The 23,539-nt window shown below is 45.0% G+C and overlaps 1 protein-coding gene across 4 annotated transcripts; it reads right to left on the reverse strand.

Moving 5' to 3' along the window:
• Positions 1 to 5,880: 5,880 nt before the first annotated feature.
• Positions 5,881 to 22,944, reverse strand: LOC135238105 (E3 ubiquitin-protein ligase NRDP1-like). 4 transcript variants are annotated; one of them, XM_064305783.1, is made up of 7 exons: positions 22,773 to 22,943; positions 20,610 to 20,742; positions 16,568 to 16,682; positions 10,464 to 10,735; positions 9,955 to 10,090; positions 9,399 to 9,502; positions 5,881 to 8,512 (listed from the first exon to the last, which is right to left on the reverse strand). In XM_064305783.1, the coding sequence occupies exons 3-7, from the start codon at positions 16,655 to 16,657 to the stop codon at positions 8,158 to 8,160; spliced, it is 957 nt and encodes a 318-aa protein (XP_064161853.1). In that variant the 5' UTR covers positions 16,658 to 16,682; positions 20,610 to 20,742; positions 22,773 to 22,943; the 3' UTR covers positions 5,881 to 8,157. The 4 variants fall into 4 exon arrangements, with proteins under 4 accessions (XP_064161853.1, XP_064161855.1, XP_064161854.1 ...); XM_064305785.1 differs by lacking the exon at positions 22,773 to 22,943 and adding an exon at positions 22,595 to 22,726; XM_064305784.1 differs by lacking the exon at positions 22,773 to 22,943 and adding an exon at positions 21,759 to 22,139.
• Positions 22,945 to 23,539: the final 595 nt, after the last annotated feature.

Raw genomic sequence — 23,539 nt, forward strand, 5'->3', positions numbered from 1 at the left:
AAAGCTCTTCTCCTCCATTTGTATCCTCTCAAGCATCTCTTCCACAAATGAATAGCACATCAGCAGCTTATTTTCATCATCTTCAGATCTATTTCCATGATATGGTCAGCTCCAGTGTGAGGATCTCTCACACTCAACTTGTTCATTTCTGTCTCATTCTATTCATACTCACCTTCTCTCACCAGAGAGGGCGGTGATGGGGGGAGAGGGTAGGGGAGGGAGTTGACTGGAGCCTATCCCAGCATGAATTGGACTAGAGGTGCACCTATCCATCTCAGGGCACACACACTATGGACACCATAGCCATGGACACAAGCAAACTCTGAACCTCAGTCAGTAAGCCAGTCAGACCACTCAAAAATCCTATTTCACACATTTACTACAGACAATCTAACCATTTGCAACACAGATAACCGCCGAGCCCTCCTAAGCTCAAAGCTAAAATCTGCAAGCGTCTACAAACTGCTCTGCCAGTAACATTTTTTCCCCACACCTTCTCTCTAAAAACCACATACCAGCACAACAAAAAAGCAACCAAAGCCCTTCACTCCAAACCTGAAACCATTCTAATAAATTCCAAGTTCCTATATTCCTTTAAGACCATGAAACAATCAGACCTCACTGTACCATCACCGTTTTCCATCACTGCAGCAGCATCATTGAAAAAAACAAACAAAAAAAAAAAAACAGCATCAATACATTTGAAAAAACCAGCAGCAAAAACCAGCTTTGAAATAATTATAAGCATGCCCGTACCTTTGATGTCTTCTGGCAACCTACAACCCACCACCAACAGTGCAGCAGCGGCGCGTCTAGCTTCTCACCTAAACTACTCTCTCAAATGCCACAAACTCAAATCAGCACCAGAACTTTCAGCAACACAGTAAAGATCTCTACACCTATAATTAATTCACAACATCATCATATTATATCACAGCATAATCAGTCCAGAAAAACAATGACCAAAATGGAAATCAAAATAACCTACACATTTTGCCCCAATTTAAAATATAATCCTCACTCCTCAACAACAATTCTCACCTAGTGTAGCATAAGCAACAATCTCCAAAAAGCCAAAAGAAACACAGCACTTCAGTACAGAGGCATTCCACCATGAAGGTACATAACCAGCTCCTCACCTTTGATGTCTTCTGGCAGACCCACCTACAACCCACCACCAACACCACCAACCGTGCAGCAGCAACAGCAGCATTGCTTCTAGCTCCTCACTTAAACTACTCTCTCTCTCTCAAATGCTACTAACTCTCAAGTCAGTACCAGGGCTTCGGCAATAACACAGATAAGATCTATACACCTACGAGTAATTCACATCACCACAATATCATCAGATCACTACATAATCAGTCCAGAAAATACAAAGACAGCAGCAATGTCCAGTCAGCAGCAATCGCTTCTGAACCGCACAGCAGCAACGCAGCCATAAAGCAGAAGAAAAAGATATCAAAATCACCACAAATTCCTCACAGGAATCAAAAACCGGAGATCCAAACTTAAAAAATATAATCTTCAATTCTTGTCAACAACTTTCACCAAGCATAAGCAACAATCTCCACATAGCCAAAAAAAAAAAAAAGCAGAAGTCTTGAGCACAGCGGCATCCAACCAGTGAAAAGTACATAACTATGGTCTTACTTGGTGTCGATTGATTGATGCATCTAGTTGTCTAGGTTGATTGCAGAGCTGGGTAAAGAAAGAATTTGTTAAAACTCATGAACATCTACATGAAAACAGAATTTCACAAGCAAATAGACCTGTTCTTCCTTAACAAACAGAAACTAGTAAAGTAAATGTTTTAAAACCCCTGGTACAAATCGTGAAGTGCTTCCTTAAATGGTAAAACAACTGTGATGGTAAATGAAAAAAACCTACTGTGGTAAATGTAGAATTTGTAATAATTTATTATTACTGGACCAGGCACAAACTCACACAACACAAGTCAATGGCAAAGATGGCTGACAGGTGGGCTGACAGGTGGGTTTTTACACAGGCTGCTGGGCTGTAATTGGCTGTAGGAATTTGAATTTGACACAGCCAATCAAGAAGCACGAGTGACACTCAGTGGGTGGATACCTGTTGATTGATTGATTGAGTGATTGATTGATTGATTGATTGATTGATTGATTGATTGATTGATTGAAATTCTTTATTGATCATTAAAATACAAGTGGCCCCTCTAGGCAAAGAAACACAATAAAGCCCAAAGGCTTATTTACATTTCCATTGTGGTCCTTTTTTAGCAATTATTATTTGTGCATAGGGGTGGGTGGGCTATTTTGATGTATGATAATCTGTTGGATTGTGCCCACCTGTCAAATTAAATGGTTTCATTTTGTCTTGACAGCTCTGGTTCTCTTACATTACATCCCAGGTTAATACAGAAATTGCTATTTGTTTATTAACCAATAGAGGGCGGAAGCATACACAAAACTAAGGCATATTCATTGATAAATGGATCTTCATGCAAGATTGGAATCTGCGAAATGAAATGCTGTTCAGTGAATACTGCTGCTGTAATCACTGTCCATTTAACCCACAAGCATTGTCAGAAAAATGAGGAGTTAAGTGGGGATGGCTGAGTTTTGAGTGATTTTTCACTCCAAGCAGAGTGAAAGTCTCTAGTGCAGTGGTCTCTAACCCTGGTCCTGGAGAGCTACAGGGTCTACTGGTTTTTGTTTTCACCTTAAAATCAGCACCCAATTGAGACCCAAGACACCAGGTGAGTTGAGTTAACTGTGTAATCAACTGCTCTAATTGATTCATGAAGTACAGAGTCACTATGAATACCAGCAGACCCTGTAGCTCTCCAGGACCAGGGTTGGAGACCACTGCTCTAGTATAATTGCTGGCAACAAAGTCAAATGGATGCCACAATGCTTTAATTGGTTCTTAAATTAGGCCATCATTGCTTTGATGAAAGAAAAAAGTCACCATTACACCCCTGGTGTCTGTGGCTGTTTTTAGTTGATATATTCTTAATTTCAAGGCACTCAGCACAATTAATGAATCGTGTTCGTATACTATACAGGATTTTTGCCTAGAAAATACTATAAAATGACAATGCTCAGTCCGTATCTATGATGCCCTGTCTTTGTGCAACCAAACTGAACACCTATTGGAGATTTGGACTGACATGTTAGACATAGAAGAATGAGGGAATATTTTTTGGAAGAATTGTGTTCCATCCCTCCAGTACAGTTCCAGAGACTTGTAGAATCCATGCCAAGGCGCACTGAAGCTGTTCTGGTGGCTCATGCTGGCCCAACACCTCACTAAGACACTTTATGTTGGTTTTTCCTTTAATTTGTTACCTGTCTATATATCTTCACTTCATTAATCAGAGATGAATCAACAATGGCAATGAGGTCGAGCGAAACAAAGCCTGCACTCCAAAGAAGACAAATGATCCAGCAAATATAATCCAATTTTAATAAAACAAGGACAAAACACAATACCGAAGCAAAACAATTGAACAAGACAAAGTCTACACAATGAAATGCTAGATGTAAGTGCTTCTGAAGACACATACCAGCTCTTACGTTTACAACAAAATCGCCACAGGAAGAATTAGGAAAAATAAACATAATTCAAAAGTATAACTACTCCCAGACTGATGTAAGCTGTACACATACATTAAATCAGTCACATTAAATGCTATGGTAGTACAGTATACACTATGGGACAAAAACTCAAACTTCCACAGAGGTTTCCTATGGGATGTTGCTTGGAGGTGCACAAAGCAAAATGTGCAGGGAACTCAAAATGTGCAGTGAACATTAAAAACATATTAGAAATGTAAAATATAAAAAAAAATTGTCAACCTTTACAATCCCTCAAAGTTTTGTTTGTCACACAAACATCTGGCAGCACCGTATTACGCTGCTCTCTGTTCAGACTTGAAAATGCATTCCCTCACAGAAGGTATTCACCAGCAGACGTTTAGCTAAATACTTAGCTCACTGTAACTGGTTCACTATTTTTATCTCCTTTATTTAACCAGTTGGATCAGCTGAGAAATCAATTATAGTTTACACTGAGACCTGGGGAATGAAAGTGGGTATGGAATGCATTGGACTGTGAAGCCAAACAGATTGGGCAGGGGGCACAAGGTTGCCAGATGTGAAGTCAGTCAGTCTTTTTTGTTTTCAGGAATGTGACCAGGACCCTGGGAGTTAAAACCTAAACATTTTTTTTTAAAAGTTCCACGGAAACCGTGAGGACCACAGGGTCAGGACCTCGGTTTAGTGTCTCCCCTGAAGGACGGCACGCTCTACAGCACAGTGTCCCCATCGCTGTAGAGGTGCTGGATTGCACATGGTCCACATGAAAGACTGCAGCCTACTGACCCAGCTCTCTGCACAGATTGAAATAAGAACATTACGAATGCTATGTACAACACAATGTCAGTGCTATTCGTGGCTGTTGCGCTAATGTCTGAACATTCAGATTGTTAGCATGCGCTCTGCGCCACCTCTATTACAGAAACTACAAAATAAAAACAGACAAGTTTCAGTCAGCATTTCTTTGCAACGAGTGAAAAGCACTTTTTTTTTTAAGGGAGCTTTAGAGGTACTGTAATGTAAACCTACCAGCAAAAGACAGCCCTCACTTGCCCCATGGACACATTCATTCAAGTTTAGAAAACACTGGTTTGTTATGACTCAAATTTTTAAAAAAATAAAAAAATAAAAAAACCATTTAAAAAATAAAATCAAACACAATGACCCGATTCACGTTTGTCCTTTTTTTCAGGAGCAATCCTGAGGCAGTTGCACGTGAAAATCCGTCCCAGCAGAGCAGCGGATTCCCTCACCCTCTCCTGTCGGCCGGTGCATTCTGATTCCGGTAACATCAAACAGCAGCACGCAGAGGGCACACACTCAAGATGGCGGACGAAACACTGACTGTACTGTACAGGCAGGCCGCATAGGCTACCTACCCAGAAAAAGGAATCTTTATTTTTGAAAGAATATTTCAAATTTAAAGTTTACCAAAGCTGATAGCGCTGCGGCTAGTGTATATTGGGGCTACAATAGCTGGAAAAAGGTGTAATTTGTACAATATTGCTAAACAAATAACCCACCAGCTTTCAGGAGTTTGAAGCCATTTTGCATCCAATCTGCTCCCTCAACTAAAATTAATTGTAATAGCTCAGAATATAAAGGACAACTTGTCTGCTAAGCAGCACAGGGCCTGGCTAGCCAGAAACTGCATTAAGATGAATCTAATCTAAACTGCAAAGCAGTACAAGGCCTGGCTAGCCCCAGACTGCCTTAATATGAATCTAATCTAAACTGCAAAACAGCACAGTGCCTGGCTAGCCGCAAAAAGCATTAAGATGAATTGAATCTAAACTGCAAAGCAAAAGCACCGTGAGTAACAAGGAAGTCTTTCAAAAGGCAAACGCGGAGATGATATTCCTCTGAGAGTTCTGAACAGGATCAGCTAAGGTAGAACACTTTAGCTTCATCAAATACATCTTTATAAATAAAAAAAAGATCACTTGCATTTTGCAAACCTACTGTTCTCTGACTTCTGGGAGGAAACTAAAAAATTTGGAGTCATATTCAATTTCATAATTACAATAACTTTGAATTTCCTTTATTTTTTAAAAGAATCAATCCACTGTGTCATCCCTCCATCACCACCCTTTGTAGGGTAAAGCAATGAACCCACCGTTTGCGTTACAACACGCAATGTGCAGCCCTTTTCATCCCTGTCACGATACCTAACCTACTAGCTGCCTGCATATGCATGCATACTCACAATAACTAACAAGCTTGAGAGCTAAGAGTACTAGCCAATGTATAATGTAACAATCTCATTATCAATTTGCAGTTACTAAAGCAGACAAATACAATGTGCCATTGTAAAACATCTTTAATTTCAGTGCACCCAAAATCTCCCCCAAAAGAAATGCATTTGCCAAGTCTGTTGACAGTTGGGCAGAAAAATGTCCCATTTCCAGTTGAAATGGCATGGAACGGTCCCTATGCAGAACATCAGTCACCAACCGTTGCGCATTTATGGTACTTCTGATAATCCACAATGAATTGCTCACAGCAAATAATTCAATTTAAATTTAAAACAGAAAACATGATATGCGTTCTTCACAAAAGCCGCCAATACACACTTTGGTAGTTTCCGAGGTAAAATAATCTGAAATAGAATACAATTGGACCCACTTATTTGATTATATACAACAGAACAATACAGAAAAAAAAACAATTTCTAATGATTTCACGGTACACAATTTCGTACACAAAATATTAACATCCTCAAGCTTGGTGATTTTTTTTTCAAAAAAAGAATGCATATGGCATAAAACACAAGTCCATAAATATTAACTGGCAAAAGAAAAAACCTGTTCCTGTCAAAACGGTACAGTACACTTAATCAAATTTGAGGAGTAAGTCACTATGGTTCTTCAATTCTCCCCATTCATGGTCTTCTCCGCTCAGTTGGATTTTGAATCCATGAGCCTTGCTCCAGCTGCAAGAAATGTCTTAATAACAGGACCACCAACCCCACAGCTCCACCTCTGACTGTTGATGGACAGTGGAAACTGGGGTCGTCTTTTTGCAGAACGGTTAAGTGCGTTTTAACTGAGTTCGTCTATCTTCACAGAAAAAAGGTTAAGTGCGGTTTACTGAGTTTCGCGGTCTTCTTACGGTGAATTCCGGAGTCTTGGTGCATCGGAGTGGCGTGCGATGAAGCGATCGGTCCCCACCTGTCAGAAGCGGAACGCTGAGATAGGCGAACTAGATGGGCGAGGCAGAGTCACGTCACGACTGCAGACAGGGCGGGGTCGACCGTTGCTCAGCCAGAACATTCATCAGCTTCGGCGGCGAACGCAAGCGCGGATCTTAAAAGACTCGCCATTAACGGTGGACAGACCTGAGAGAACCCCTCTCCGCGCTTTGGCGACTCAAAATAAGAGCACCAGCTTCCGCAATTCCCCCTGTACCAGAAACTCAAACATGCAGCCGCTTCGAGGCCGATTTCTATATGCGTAGTCCTGAAGTCAGATGAAAGGCGTTTATGAAGCAGACTGAGTGACTTTACACCTTGCCTCTGAGGTTGGGCCCGGCGGAAATACTGCAAGCAAACGGCAAAAGGCTCACTGAACTTAAAGCACGGTGGCAGTGTCTAAAACCATTTTAAAATGCGGGCCTTTACAGGCGAGGGATCTGCTGGCGTCGCGCTTCGCTCACAGTTTTCTGCTAATAGCCTCTGCCTGTTCCCCAAATGTGACACGACCGCCTTCGCAGCACCGGGTTTGCGACGAAGCTCAGCTCCAAGCGGTGTTCTTCGTGAAAAGGTCCTGAGCTCTCTTCAGTGTAGGGCATTCAGAGGTAACGACGACGCCGACCAAAACAGGCACTCGTACTACACGGCAAAATAATTCAAATAATTCTTGTGCGTAACATTGATCTGCTCACAAGGGAACGGCATTTTTTCAAAAACTAAAACTGCTAACACTTACTTTATCATATGCTAACTTTAGATGATAGTGATGTCCTTCGAATATATAGATATATATGTATATTCATAGTTATCTATAAATGTATGTTTATTTTTTTTTAAGAACTGGAAGAATATATAGAAGTTCAAAATATGTTTTCTCCCTCTTTTTTCAAGTTTGCAGTTTGTATGTTCTGTGGAAGCTGTAGAGGGGACAGAGGGCAAAATAACGACAACATCCAATTTCCCAACAGTGCCATCATTCTTCATCCAAGAAGCACTTCATTCAGAACAATCCAGAATTATCTGAGGTTTTCATTTTCGATACGCCATAATTCCTCCCTTTTCTGGGCCCAGGGAACCTTGTGATGGTTCCATATTTGAATACCAGTACATATTTAATATCTGTCAAGTAAGCTCCTCGCTGTCAGTCGAATAAGAAATATTTACCAGGTAAGCTCCGCCCCCTCTTCCACTCAATCCAGTCACTCACGGCAGACGTTTTGGAGGGGAGCAAAAGCAGGGTGGAATTTTGGTCCAGCTCGAGGAGTGGGAACACCAAATTGCATTTAAGGCGAGGGAAGTAAACCATTAGACTGCGCCCCTTGTCGAGAGCATCCTCTCCCTCTCTCTCTCTCTCTCTCTCTCTCCACCCCTCCCTCTCTCGTCCCGGCGCTACAGGATCTCCTCCACGCCGTGGGCGAAGATCATGACCAGGCCGGGCTCCAGGATCATGTCCTCGCCCATGTGCTGGTTCTCGCAGGCCATCACCACCACCGCCTGCTTGCCGGGGATGCGCTTGGCCACGTAGTTCTCGTAGTAGCGGCGGTTCATCTGCCGCGTCTCCAGCGTGGCCAGGCCCTGCGGCCAGTTGCGCTCGTGCGCGTTCTCGATCAGGTCGTTGACGATGGAGAGCGGGCAGCCGCTGTCGATCAGCGAGCGCTTGATCACGGCCTGGAGCACGGCGTCCGGCGTGGAGATCATCCCGCCCCAGCGCGTCACCCGCGCCGGCTGCAGGGAGTTCACCCACCTGGGGGGGGGGGGCGAGAGACACACACACGTCACGCTCCGGTCTCAGTGTGCCGCGTTTTTACACACACACACACACACACCCTAACCCGATTAGAGCAATACTACGACTATGGAGGCTGTCATGTAAACGCCTTTATCTGACTATCCTAATCAGTCTAGGGTCAAAATCAGAGTAAATAAAACTTCATTAGAACACCTAAATTTTGTCTGAGTTTGAAATTGGTGCACGTAAAACATCTTAGCCCGATGTGTTTCAGCTTTTTAAACTGCAAATGTGAAATGTCTCCAGACGCAGTAAAGTGGATGTTTGTACATTAAGCAATTTTTGACTATTTTAATTTTTTGTACATTTTGACTGTTCTCAGAAAGAGAGAACCATTTGACGATTCTCTTAAAGACAGTGTGGTCTTGACTGTTCTCTGAGAGAGTGTGGTTTGTACTGTTCTCAGAAATACGGTGTGGTTTGGACAGTTCTAAGGAAGTGAGTATAGTTTGGCTGTTCTCATAAATACAATTTGGTTTGGGCCGTTTTTACAAAGACAGAGCGGTTTGGACTGTTCTCAGAAAAATACTGTTCTCGGATAAACAGTGCAGCTCTGGGCCCAGCCCATAAAAAGTCTCAGAGTGGCAGTGAATATCCAGGACAGTCTTGCCTTTCAGCCCATAATGGCCAAGGTCAATGTACGAATGGGGAAACCTGATCCAAGAGCATCGCTCCAACTGTGAGATGACTGATGAAAATGGGCCAATATTGTCCTCGCGGTTTGGAAGAGGAGATGAGCGATGAAAGACGGCTAGAGGCTCTCTGCACTAGTGAGTTATCTGGTGAAAGGGTAGAGACAGGAAGTGACATGGCCGGATGGCGGGATGTGAGCTCCACTCACTCTAGAATCTCGTTGTATTCTATGGTCTCCTCCAGGTTCTGCAGGTTGGGGTTGGCGCTGCGTATGGCCCTCATGTAGGCCTTCAGCAGCTGAATGTCCCGCTTCTGCCACACAAGGGACACACTTAAACAACGTCAGCTCATTTAAACAACGACAACCGAATAAGACGTGGGCTTTGTCAGTGCCCATGTGTAACTGTAAGGAGAGAGGTGTCAGTGCCCATGTGTAACTGTAAGGAGAGAGGTGTCAGTGCCCATGTGTAACTGTAAGGAGAGAGGTGTCAGTGCCCATGTGTAACTGTAAGGAGAGAGGTGTCAGTGCCCATGTGTAACTGTAAGGAGAGAGGTGTCAGTGCCCATGTGTAACTGTAAGGAGAGAGGTGTCAGTGCCCATGTGTAACTGTAAGGAGAGAGGTGTCAGTGCCCATGTGTAACTGTAAGGACAGAGGTGTCAGTGCCCACGTGTAACTGTAAGGAGTCGTTGGGTGTCTTTACAGCGTGAGTCACCAGGAGGCCGCAGTGCCATGTTTAACTCGGGTGTATAGTGTATGACTGACCTGCTCAGCCAGCTGGTGCTTGTGCTCGGCTGCGGTCTTCTCCAGCTCGCCGATCTTGGTCTGCTGCTGCTGCACTACGGTGCGCAGGTGTTTGATGCAGTTGTGATTGGCCACCTCATCTTTGGGCATCTCCAGCCTGGGTTGGGGTCAGAGTTCAGGGACAGAAGACTCAAACTACAATGCCTCGCTGTTCTTTATGTCACATCCACAGACAAGACCACGAATGTGGAATATCAACAAAGGATTCAAATACTTTGTCAACAATAATGACTAATGGTCCTCCCATATTTTTCACCTATTCCTAGTCCTGGTTGGACCACACACACTCATCTATGACATCCACTGCAATCTCAGAGGACAATGAGTAGGAATCACCGAACATGGAGATATCAGGTAAATTTTGAAAGTATGTGCCCAGGCACCAGCACACTGTGAAGCTGGAGACATCTGACCACACCCCCCCCCCCTCCCCCCCATCGCCCAAACGCTCACCATCTCCCTGCACTCACCCGCAGCCCTCCTCACACATGACGGGTCTCTTGGGGTTGTGCTCGCAGTCCTTGAGGTGGGACGGCAGCTGGTCGAGGCGCAGCACGGCCTTGCAGCCGAAGCCGGCGTTGTCGCAGGTTATCTGCAGCTTGGACAGCATGTTGCGCATGATGCGGGGCACGGGCCGCAGGTGGGCCAGCGTGACCACAGTGCGGTCCACCGGGCAGATCTGCTGCTGCGAGAACCACTGCGTGATGCAGGCGTTGCAGAAGGCATGTTCACAGTGCGGGGCCTGGGGGAACAGGGACACACCGGTGAACCGGGAGAGGCATGTTCACAAGGAGGGGCCTGGGGGAACAGGGACACACCGGTGAGCCGGGAGAGGCATGTTCACAGGGAGGGGCCTGGGGGAACAGGGACACGCCGGTGAACCGGAGAGGCATGTTCACAGGAGGGGCCTGGGGGAACAGGGACACACCGGTGAGCTGGGAGAGGCATGTTCACAGTGAGGGGCCTGGGGGAACAGGGACACACCGGTGAGCCGGGAGAGGCATGTTCACAGTGAGGGGCCTGGGGGAACAGGGACACACCGGTGAGCTGGGAGAGGCATGTTCACAGGGAGGGGCCTGGGGGAACAGGGACACGCCGGTGAACCGGGAGAGGCATGTTCACAGGGAGGGGCCTGGGGGAACAGGGACACACCGGTGAGCTGGGAGAGGCATGTTCACAGTGAGGGGCCTGGGGGAACAGGGACACACCGGTGAGCCGAGAGGCATGTTCACAGGAGGGGCCTGGGGAACAGGGACACACCGGTGAGCTGGGAGAGGCATGTTCACAGGGAGGGCCTGGGGGAACAGGGACACGCCGGTGAACCGGGAGAGGCATGTTCACAGGGAGGGGCCTGGGGGAACAGGGACACACCGGTGAGCTGGGAGAGGCATGTTCACAGGGAGGGGCCTGGGGGAACAGGGACACGCCGGTGAACCGGGAGAGGCATGTTCACAGGGAGGGGCCTGGGGGAACAGGGACACACCGGTGAGCCGGGAGAGGCATGTTCACAGGGAGGGGCCTGGGGGAACAGGGACACACCGGTGAGCCGGGAGAGGCATGTTCACAGTGAGGGGCCTGGGGGAACAGGGACACGCCGGGGAACCGGGAGAGGCATGTTCACAGGGAGGGGCCTGGGGGAACAGGGACACGCCGGTAAACAGGGAGAGGCATGTTCACAGTGAGGGGCCTGGGGGAACAGGGACACGCCGGGGAACCGGGAGAGGCATGTTCACAGTGAGGGGCCTGGGGGAACAGGGACACGCCGGTGAACTGAGAGGAGAGACCAGGAAGACATCCAGGGACCCCAGAGAGGCCATCCACCCCCACAAGTCAAATTCTGCTGACACTAAGAAACTGCCAATAATCACATAGCTGATATGCTAGAAATTGGCCAGATTGTCCAGATACTCAGAAAATGATCCACCAATTCAGCAGTGGTGGGGATGCATCAAAAAGAAACCTTATGGAACCACACAAGTAAAGCAAATATAAACCCAGGTTTTTAACAAGGAGATGGACTTCACCATTTCGTTCAATCCTCTATATTTAGTCTTGGTGGCCCGCCAAAAGAAATAAAACAAAACATAAAAATCAGCCCCACTGAGATGACAGACAGTATAAAAGCTGGACAAAAAACAGACAATCCATTAACAATCTATTAATAATTAATACACAATCAATAATCCATCCAAATGTTCAAATGTTCATTTAAGACTCAAACAAGAATCAACAGTGACATCTGTTGGTAAAGAAAAAACATGAAGCAAAGTCATATATGACTGTAGCCATAAAGGGGTTGAAAGTGCACTCGTTTCAGATTTAGGATCAGTTTAGCCATTTGGCTGATAATATCTGAGGATGAGATTGCCCTGTAGATCTGATCAAAGAGCTGCAAAGAACTGATCAAATAAAGTTCAAAAAGCGAGCTTTTTCCAATGGGCACCATGATGGGGATTCACTAGCTAAGGAGCACTCCAGTACTCACTGGCTGCACTGTTCACAATCAGTCCAGTTTTACTGGGCAGACTTCAAAGAAGCTCTTTTAAAAAGTCTGTGGGCAGCTCAAAAGCGGCGGATCCGATTCCCAGCCGGGTCACTCAACCAACCATCTTCCCCCGAATCATTTCAGTAAATTATCCAGCTGCATAAACTGACTGTATGTTATAATGCCATCTGTAAGTCACTCTGGATAAGAGTGTTTGATAAATACCAAAAAGTAGCAATTATAAGAAACTCCAGTGGGGGATGGAGCATCAACTGAAAATGAAGAGAATGGTAAAAGTTAAAAACCTCCCTCAGCTGTTCCCTGGTTCAAAATTGCACACTTTTTATTATTCACATTTTTTCAAAGCTGATGCCACATTAACAGACGTCTGTCTCTTCGGATAAAAAGTCTTGCTTCCTGACGGGATATTTGTCTGTTGTTTGTTTTTGGAGGCAGCGTTAATGGCCACAAGATTTGTAATAACTAGTTGGTATTCCAGTTTGTATAAAGCAAGGAGCGTGTCTCAATTTGCTACGGGACTTTCTTCCCGATGCTGTGCTTTCAAAAGACAGGGGAAACCGCTGTAGCAAATCTAGGCACTGTGTGAGAGAAAACTGCAGGTGTCCGTGAAACAAAACAGGCACGCTGATTTACAGTGAGAGAGCAGCCTCAGGTGCGGGGCGAGCTCGAGTAATTACGGCAAGCGATGTCCAGCGGCAGTTTTTAATAATGTCGAGAGGGGAGCGAACTGCAAACCTCGCTCTGTGCTCTGTGCTGCAGTCAGACTCCACGGAGGGACCCAAAGGGGTGTAAGAGAACCTCGCTCCCCTCCATCACGCTCTCTCTCCGGAACGAGACTCCCGAACGAACCGACGCTGCCAGAACACTGGGGTGACTGAACAAACGAACGCGCTTCCTTTCTTCCATTCTCCCCTTCAGGTCTTTTCATGCACCATGTACTGTCTGCCATTTTAAAACATTCTTAAACATGTCTGATACATAAATGAAAAGCTTGCGTCATTACTTTAGGTACAATCAATGTTTCCTGGCCCAGTGGTAATAGTCTAACCAGCGAACCAGCCATTATATGTACACAGTGTAATAATGAACATGCTAATGAAAAGCGAGCAGCAGCAGGATGTGCTTATCGCTCAGGTTGTCGCGACGACGTGATGACTGAGATTTATCGTGACCGAGCGCACGTGCCGACGGGCCCGAAAGGTATCGGGTCGCGTTCGCTCTCCCCCTCCGTCCCCTAAAAGAGAGCCGGAGAGTTTGGATCCTGTCCCTGTGCCAGCTCGCTGCGCAAAGCCCTTTATCAGCCCCAGCAGGTAAACACACGCCAGGGGCTCCTGACCGTACGCAACCTTCTGCATGAACACACACACACGTGCACGCACACGCACACACACACACACCCGCGCGCACACACACACACACACACGTCCGCTCACGCGACCGCATGTTCACACCCGCACATGCGCACACACAAGCAGACGTGCCGATCACGTACTCATCCCACCGAACCGTGTGGGACTCATTCACACACGTACGTGTCGCCAAACTCTCTCTGACACACACACAAATGTGTGCACGCACGCACGCGCACACACACACACACACACACACACACACGTAACACAGACACATGCAATACTGACAAACTAGAACTTACTCATTTACACACTTTCAGTCAGTAAAGAAACACACAAGTTTCTCTCGACAAACCACTGAATCAGACTAAATCTGCAAGGATTCCAGCCTTCCATGTAGGAATGTCAGCACTCTTTCATAAGGACTAGAAACAACACTCACCTGACTGTCTAGGAGGTTAACTTAAGGTCAGCCATAGTGCAGATTCCCCTTGCCACAGGGAAGCCTTCATGCTTCATACAACTCGTCCCCTAATCTGGCATTCATGAACACTGCATGCAAGCCGGTATCCAGTACTACAGACACACACACCAAACCCCTGAAATGCTACACTCGCTATGTGCATCTCTCTCTTACCCTCTCCCTCACTCTCTCTCTTTTTCTCTCACTCTCCTTCTCCCTCCCTCTCGCTCTCGCTGGTCTTAAAAAGAACTCCGTGTTTTGTCGGAATGCTGCGTCACCCTGTCTCACAAGACTATAACCTGCCAGTCTCTTAACAAAAGCGACTTGGATCCTGTCAACTGAACAGATGAAGGTGCCATTTAATGTAGATCAGTAGACATTAAAGCTGAACACTGCCCCATTTTTACTGTTTTCCCTCAAACACATTCTTATTTTTATTCATTTCTTTAGCGTTTCAGCAGGGGTTCTCTCACTTTGATCATTCTGTGGTCAACACCGGCAACCTTTGACCTTTTAGCGTCATATTTAATATTAATAATATATAATAATTCTCCTTAATATTAATATTAAGGAGAAACAGACTAGGCCATCCATGACCCACCCTGGATATTTAAAAACCTTATCACCAAAGCAGAGATTCAAATGAATTCCGTCTCTCGGAGAAAAGCCACAGTTCTAAATATAACTGTCGACACCAAAAATAAAACATTTCTCTGTGTGCCATTTTTTAGTTTGATGCATAAATAGTAAGCCTGCATCAGTATGTGGGTACCATCAATGTTTCACATCCCTGTGATAACAGTTTATTCGAAACAGCAGGTAGATAAACCATATCCGTCCATAACGCAATAAAAAAACACCTTTGCATTTCCTGAACATTGCCTTTTAGGACATGCAAGGGTTTCTGGCGACACTGACAATGAGACCACAGAGAAAATCATTTTTTTGGAAGAAGGCGGTGGGTTTACAGCCCAGTCAGCCAGTGAAACGGTCCTCTGTGCCCCGCGCTCGGACCATGACAAATCCGCCTGACATTGAGAGCTGACCTGGGCCCTGGCGTAGGGTTACATCCCTAGCCCTCTCCGGAGACAGCGGGACTTTGGGACACTGCTGCACACAGCGCTGGGAGGTTTCCTTTAAAGCGAAACGCACCCGCTGCGGACAACAAACCAAACGAAAGAAACACACATTTGTGATTGTTTTTAAAAACCATCTGTAAAACTGTTGACGAGTAAAAGTTATTAAGTATTTCTGGTGGCCTTGAAAGTCTTTTTGACAAAATACATGAGGAATATTGTTTAGTTATAATTCCATGACATTTGCATGTGCGCACTGATCATTTATAGTTGAAGCAAATAAAAGGTTTCAAATCTCAACATTACTTCACAATCAAAAAACACCCACCGCCCTTTACTTACAACCCTTCAATGATCCTGCCACATTTGCCCAGTGTCCTGGAGACATTTGGGAGAATGACTGCGTGATGCAGACACTGCAGAAGGCACGCTCACAGTGAAGATACGGGACAGACCGGAGAACCAGCCGTCACATTTGACCATGACGTGTCACCCGCAGAATCGCACTCTTGATTTCACATTTACGCTTCCAATTTCTCTCTACTAATTATAAGTACAACTGAAGCAGGAACAAAGCAAAAAAAAAAAAAAAAAAAAAAAAGACCAAATTAATCAATTTTCTTGATTATAAAATTTTTTTCAATTTTCTTGATTATAAAAAAAACAACCTGCCAATTTAATTTCCAGCTGAAAACTCAAGAGTGCCCTAGACACAAAGAGAGTTTGCCATTTAATCCATCACAGGAAATTAAAATGTGAAATGCTAGGAGCACACATTTATTGTTAGGCAGTGCATCACAGCACAGCGCATTTAGAGGTGAACCCAGAATATTATATTGTACTGTTGCCATTGTATTATGCTCCTCTCTCGTTATTACTGTGTGACAAACATTGTTCTGCTATGACATTCACGCTAATGGAATTCCATAGACTTCACACGAGCTCTGCGTTAAAGACTACCCCAGCCCATCTGGCACCTGTGTGTGTGGTGCATTCGCCCGGTTCAACACCGCACCTGTGCGTACGGCTGAATGTGAGGCAGACTGAGCGCGGCGGGGAGCTGGCAGGGAGCGCGTGAGGAGCGGGGCGGGTAGCGGATGGGGATCAGGCGGGGAGCGGGGTGGGATGCGGGTGAGGAGCAGGGCGGGGAGCGGCCGAAGAGCGGGGACGGGCCTACCTGAACGGGCTCTTCCAGGACCCCGCTGCATATGGGGCACAGCAGGTCCTCGTCCACGTCCCCCTGGAACCTGGTGACGTCGTAGCCCATGGCACATTACGGGAACCGCCCACACCTGCAGGGAGCAAGACACGGTCGGTCGCAAGGCACGACGCACAGCGCGTTCCCTTTACTGAGGAAAGCCTTTCCACCCTACCATTACAGCGACAGAGAAAAAGCCTTTAGCAAGACCGCACTGAAGAGGGAAACCAGGCAAGGGTTTCAGAAGGCAGGAAGTTTTCTAGGAATATATGGGTCATGTAGAAGTAAGAAATCACACACTGGTGTATATGTTAGCTTTCACACTGAGCCCAGCTTCAGATGAATGGTCTGTGACCGCAGATCATTCACACAGAGAAAGAGCCCAGGTCCTGAGTCAGAGCCAGGGCCAGGGGTATGCAGGGAAAAAAAGAAACCAACAGCATATTCCGATTTCAAACCTAGGAAGAAAACAGGCACCAAAACCGCTAACTGTACACATTAATTAACAAGCATTAATAATGAATTATTAACGCACTTCTGAGGCCCAAACACATTTCCAGCAATCAAGTAACATGCGCCAGACAAGATACAAAACCCAATCACACATTTTATAAGATGAGGATATGCAAAGGAAACATTCTTCTCTCAGCTGAGGACAATGAATGACCTATGAATGACCGTCTTTCTTTGCTTCTGTGAGTAACTTTCTATGCTGGCTCTGAGGAACCAGTGTTCCATTGCCTAACAGCCACACACAGCAGCATTAGTCTTCCTTTTATGAGCGGCTTGAAGGTCGTCCTCTCACTTCCTGTTTGCGAAACTGCTGTGCAGCCATTTCTAAATAAAACTGCTTATTGATTCGGAAATGCAGACTGTGTGTACGGAGGCTATTCTGGCTCTCAACTGGCAGAGACAATGGAAAGCAAAAAGGCAATAGAAATGTGATACTCCTACAGAGGAAATGCAGAAGACTCTCCAGAACCTTCCAGCTGAAGTCCTCTCGCACACTAATTCTAAGTATCGATTTAGGTTGTGCCAATTTACTGGAGTGAGGGAATGCCAAGGACATGCAATTAGCCAAGATGCTATCGAGATGACTCAAATGCTGAGAAATTTCCTATAGTGAAGCTGAGTTGATGGGCTGCCAAATTAATGCAAAAATTCCTAAAGCATCTACAACAGCAGTTTTGCAAAACGGTAGCCACTTATGGCACAAAAGACGTTCACAAGCTTGTGCATCACCTTATGTGAAATTTGCTCACATTATTAAAATTTATTTTAAAATTCAAATGTGTTCTAATGAGTGTTTAATACATGTACCAGAAATAGACTCCATGTTAACAGAGATCCAATCATTTTGTTCAGAACATTTCCCCAGCATATACAGTCATACACAATAACAGCTGTGTGACCATATGCTAACATAGATTCACAAGGAACATTCTATACAAATGGTCTCCAAGCAACACAGAGCCAGTGACTGAATCAGAAGCCCTCCCAACAAATTAACATAACCGGCTTATTTGCTGAAAACTCCTGCTCACAGCAGTGAGAGTATTGTTGGAAATTAATCCACCCTGCTGTTTACCAGATGTATGATCAGGGATTATGTGTCGGAAAAGGGGGATTATGGAACCAACACAGGCTTTTCAGGCTTTATGGAGATCCTGCCACAAGGGGAAGGGTACTAGTGGCCTACGTAATTTCATATGCATGAGTGCATGTGCATGTGTGAGTGCGAGTGTGTGTGTGTGTGCGAGTGTGTGCGCGCGCGCGTGTGTGCGCGCTTGTGTGTGTGTGGCAGGGGACATTAGTGTATTGTACTTTATATTTTTTGCTGTGCTAGCACCTCTTGGTGAGGACACCCAGGAAATTTAACTGAGTTCAGTTCTATTTGCATAGTGCTTTTTACAGAAAGTGTCACAAAGATGGCCTTACAGCACAACAGGAAATGGGAAAATTGGGAAAGCCCTGTACCCCTATAAAAAAAGCAAATGAGGTAAAACCCAACAGTAGGAAGAACAAAACGCTCAAAAAGCAGTAAGAAAAAAACTGCTGGTGGGAGGAAATCTCAGGAGAAACCCAGCTATGGAGGTGGAGCCCAGTGTCAGTTCTTCAAATTAGGCTGAATGGTAACTGGGAGGTGAAAGGAAATTTATCAGAGCAAGTAACCATAGCAATTGGGCAAATTACAGCCCAGGGTATAAGAACAACTGATGACACATACTTAACAGTCAGGCTAACAGATGATATTAGCCTAAAGACCAGTAGTGCTACTCTCACCAATTATTTTTAGCTGGATAGATCGATAGTTCACAAATTATTCTGGTAAAACTGTGTGATTACCATTCACTGTGAAACGACTGCATAATTGATCATGCCCATCAACAGAGATAAGAAGTCAGCGCTAACACACTGTTCACCAGATGACGCAGTCTCTACAAACCACTACCCCCATACTCCCCTACACACACCCCACAGTCTGTCAGATGGTGCTATCTGCCTCTGCAAAGGTGGGAGGGTGGGGGTGACACCCTGGGGGTACACATGTGAGGCAGTTTTTTTAAAAAGCCAGGGTATTCTACACTCTTTACAGATATACTGCAGAGGCTGGCAGCATTGGAGCAGGTGACTGCCGGGATTTTGGCCAGATCAGGGGAAACGGCACCAGGCTCCCGGGCTGAAGGCACGCTCAGAGACTTCACCGCCAGGTCGGCACCCGCCAAGGGCTCAACTCACGGCCGCAGATCCGAAAGGGCGGCATAAACCTACTCAGTAACCGCATTCATAAAACACCTGCCGGCGGCACACCAGCCAAAGATGTTATGGGTGACATCATGAGCACAGTCAAGGATCCAGGTCAGTATTTCTCAACCCCTTTTTATGCAACAGCACTTTTTACAATCAAACTTAGCCTGGGCAGGGATAAACCCATGTGAAATGCTCAGAGTTCAGCATTAGGGGGGCCGAGGGTCAGTTTAAATAGGGCTGTTTTCAGACCATGGCAGAATATGAGCAGTGATTGCTGTCCTGACCAATGTGGGGCTCATTCCACCACTGGGTGCCAAGGTGGAGAAGACATGTACAATGCATATTCACAAGACAAGTAGAAGCCATCTGTACTTTGTAGGCAGACAAGAGTGTACACAAGAAACTATGTACATTTGGAACATATTAGTTCCACAACAAATGTAACAACATATGCCTTTAACTTCAGGATGGGTAAGATGTGGTCTGAGATTTTTGAGTCATTGAGCAGTCTTGCAGCACTGTCCTGGACAGAAGCTTAGCTTAGTTGCTGGATGGCTCATCCAGATGATGCTCTGTACTAGTGCACGGATACTGTAGATCCCACGGTCTGGTATCGAACCCGGACCGTGCCAGTGATGACTGCTGCCAGCATTCCCACAGGGCAAGACACAGTTAGTGCTAGCATCATCCAATGAAAGCAGTTTCAGCCAGCCAGGATGACGCCATCTCATCGTGCACCAGTGATGGTAAATGGTAAATGGACTGCATTTATATAGCACTTTCATCCAAAGCGCTTTACAATTGATGCCTGATGTCCATCTGTTAAGTATGCTCTGTTAAGTGTGCTCCTCCAGCTCTGTGTGCCTGACTTGTGAACTGTAGTGTGATAAGAAGCAATGGGTTGACAGTGCGTGCTTCAGAGGAGAGTGTGTTCTTGTCTGCACTCTCCCAATCAATGAAGGTTATAGCGGGAGAACGATTAGATGACCCAAACTGGAGAGGAAAAAAAAGGGGGGGGGGTGCTTCAATTACCTAAGGGGGCCAGTCCAAAAAAGTTTGGGAACCACTGCAATGGCCCACCTACAATGTTACAAAGTACAGATGAAAACTTCAGCACCAAAGGCAACCTTGGTGGTAATGTGGTTCAAAATGCAGTACAGAGGTGAAAATGTCACCCACGTGACCAACACAAAAGAGAGAGGGTAGGAGAAACCATTGATGGAAAAGGCACAGTCAGCAACAGACAGTGTTGGCTGGGAAGCAAATTTACCTCATTCACATGTGATTCTCATCTCTTAGTGCCGGAATCCCCCGCCTCCCCTGTGGGACCCATGGACCAGTTGTCGCACAGTAGAATGTGATGTGGGGTGAGTTTGGGTATTGTCCTCACACGGCAGAAAAGCCTGGAACCAATTAGCACGACAATGGTCAGCAACCCAAACTTAGGGATGAAATTTTACACCAATTCTATCAGTGTACAAGAATGTACAAGGACTGGAATCAAAGTTCATGCAACGGTGGTTCAGGGTTTTTTCACAAGTGAGGAACAACAGTATAAAATAAATAATTCTAACAATTATGTTAAAATATGATGGGCAGCCAAAACTCTGAAGTGCAAGCGTTTCTTAAATTCTAGGCATGCTGAATGGGGACCCTTGAGGGAGAAAATTCTAGGCAATCAGCAGCACAGAGTATCAAAATTTTTACCATTTAACATACCATTCACTGTGTAGTCTACATTCAACTGAACTCACTGATAAAAGAATGACCCTGTCTCAAAGTTTGCTTGTGTGTTTTAAATAGAGCATGTAGGTACACAAACTCCTGGGGATTTGTGTTGACCCATTTCTTATTTTAGCAGGCCAGGGCTTGACTTTTAGTAGCATCTCAGCAGACTTTGCAGAAGTGAATTTCACATATTTCCTTGCAGAGAAGAACATTCCAGGCCCTAAATTGGTGAAACACATGTAACATAAACAGAAAAGCCTGCATAATTCTACCAAAAAGTAGGGGGTTCCCCAAAGGACCGTCAAAAAATCCCTATTTGACTGTCAATCTAGCCAAATACCAATGTGCCGAATAATCACCACTGTATTCTGCAATTCTGTTTTTTGCACCAAACAATCGTCTTACAGGTGGCTAAAGTCAGTTCCATGGCACGCGTCCCTAAGAATGGGAGGATAGCACTGATTAGACTCTAGCTCACTTCGTCTCCAGCGGTGGTTTTAGCCATGTTAAATCCACCTTCCCTAACTTAAGACGCTTTGGCTCAAACCTCTCATCTCAAGGTGAGAAGAAACCGAAGCCATTTTACAAATGCATTATTAAAGCACCATTACCCACAATGGAGATCGTCGTTAAAGTAAGAAAGTCTGCGTTGCTCAAAAGCACAAAATACAATTTCAGAAAGCATGAATACCTCAAGAATCGCGAAAGAAGCAGTAACGTTAGCTAGCGGTTGACTCATCCATATATTTTCTTTGCTTCTAGCATGAAAGGTCCATATCAGATGCTGTGAGTACGAATCAGCAGCCACCCGTTGGTGCCCACCATCTGCACCCTCAATTTCAGATGTGTTATTCGTAATTACTGGGAGTGTGGCGGGCAAACAAATCCGACAAAGCTGAAAATAGCATTCATTAGCACCAGTATTCTCACACTACATTCAAATAACGAATGCCATGGAACCTATTTTTGTCATATCGTTGCCCGCTCAGCAAATAAACATTATGCAACAATCAGCGACCTAGCTAGCTTGTCATTAGTGTCAAAATAGCTCTCAAGAGATTTGGGACAGAGACGTCTGTGTCAAATACAGAACGTACCAACAACACAGGCTAAAATGATTTTTAAAATTACACAGAATATTAATGTCAGTTAGCTAGATTCTAAGCAGTAGCATCGCATCAGCGACACTTAGCGTGCTAGCCATCAAATCATGGCAACTGCGTTCTACAGGCAGCCAGGTTGGCAAGCCTTCTTTCGAATGTATGAAGCCCCTCACCAAGCATTTATTTAGCTAGCTAGCGAACATTAGCAGATATTTTACAAGGTACGAATTGCTAAACGCATTAGCTAGCTAACTACCTGTTAGCAGGCTTGCTAGCCAAACCCAGCTAGCGCCAGGCAAGCTCATTCGCTGTTAGCTACCTGAATCTTTAATACAATGATAGTTACCACCGTTAGCTAAACGAATAAAAATATACAGGGAGGTCTGGCGTTTGCAATCTCCAACAAATGGTTACCGGTAATTACCGTAGCTAGAAAACTTCGCATGCTAGCTAACGTTGGCCAGATTCTTGTGGTCAGTGGACCCAGAGAAAGAGCATCCAAGTTAACGCAAAAGAAAACTGTCTGTATCGCTAATCAAAGATACGGAATGTATGACAGTTATTACAACAGTAAGTTTTTTAAAAAAATGTTAAAATTGAACCTTTCAAAGCTGGTTCTGGTACACTCGTAGCTATCCAGATATTTCAGTCAATGTTAGCCAAATCCTTAGTTCTGGCCAGCTGGCTAGATGCAGCCATCATAGCGTCGGAAACCCTGTACAGGGGAGAAAAAAGCCGCCCAGATTGCAGGTGGGTCAAGGCGATCATGTGACACATGATTGCTCAAAACAGGCTACTGTTGGACAACTTTGAGATATGAAGAATTTAGGCGACCAATCACTGTTCATAATTAAACCATGAATGTTCTATGAGGAAAAATATTCGCATTGGGTCCTGTCCGAATCATAGACGGTATGTAGAGTAATAATAATAATACATTTTTCAAGGTACCCAAAACAAATGAACCAGAAAATCAGACTTGTTAATGGTCTGTTATTTAGACTTGCCTGTTTTATAGATCAGGTGAAAAAAGGAAAGACAGATGCAGCTTCATAGTTGTTGAACACAGCCCAGTACTCAACAGAAAATTAATTTTCACATTTTGAAATTTTCAGTTGCTCTAAATTTTCTCTTATTCTATTAGTAAATGAGGATCTCAACAAACATTTCAGTATTACTCACATAAGCAAAACAAACACTCGCGGAATCTATATAGTCCCAAAAAGCCTGTCTTGATACTGATACTAAATTATTTGTTATCAATAATTTGATGCCCAGTCATAACTAAATATTTACCATGATTCACAGGAACAATATTAAAATGTTGCCCACGTTTTTCTATTTTTCCAACAAGTTGGTCCTGTGTTTC

Source organism: Anguilla rostrata, chromosome 13 (genome assembly GCF_018555375.3).
Source record: "Anguilla rostrata isolate EN2019 chromosome 13, ASM1855537v3, whole genome shotgun sequence".
In the NCBI taxonomy this organism is placed as follows: domain Eukaryota; kingdom Metazoa; phylum Chordata; class Actinopteri; order Anguilliformes; family Anguillidae; genus Anguilla; species Anguilla rostrata.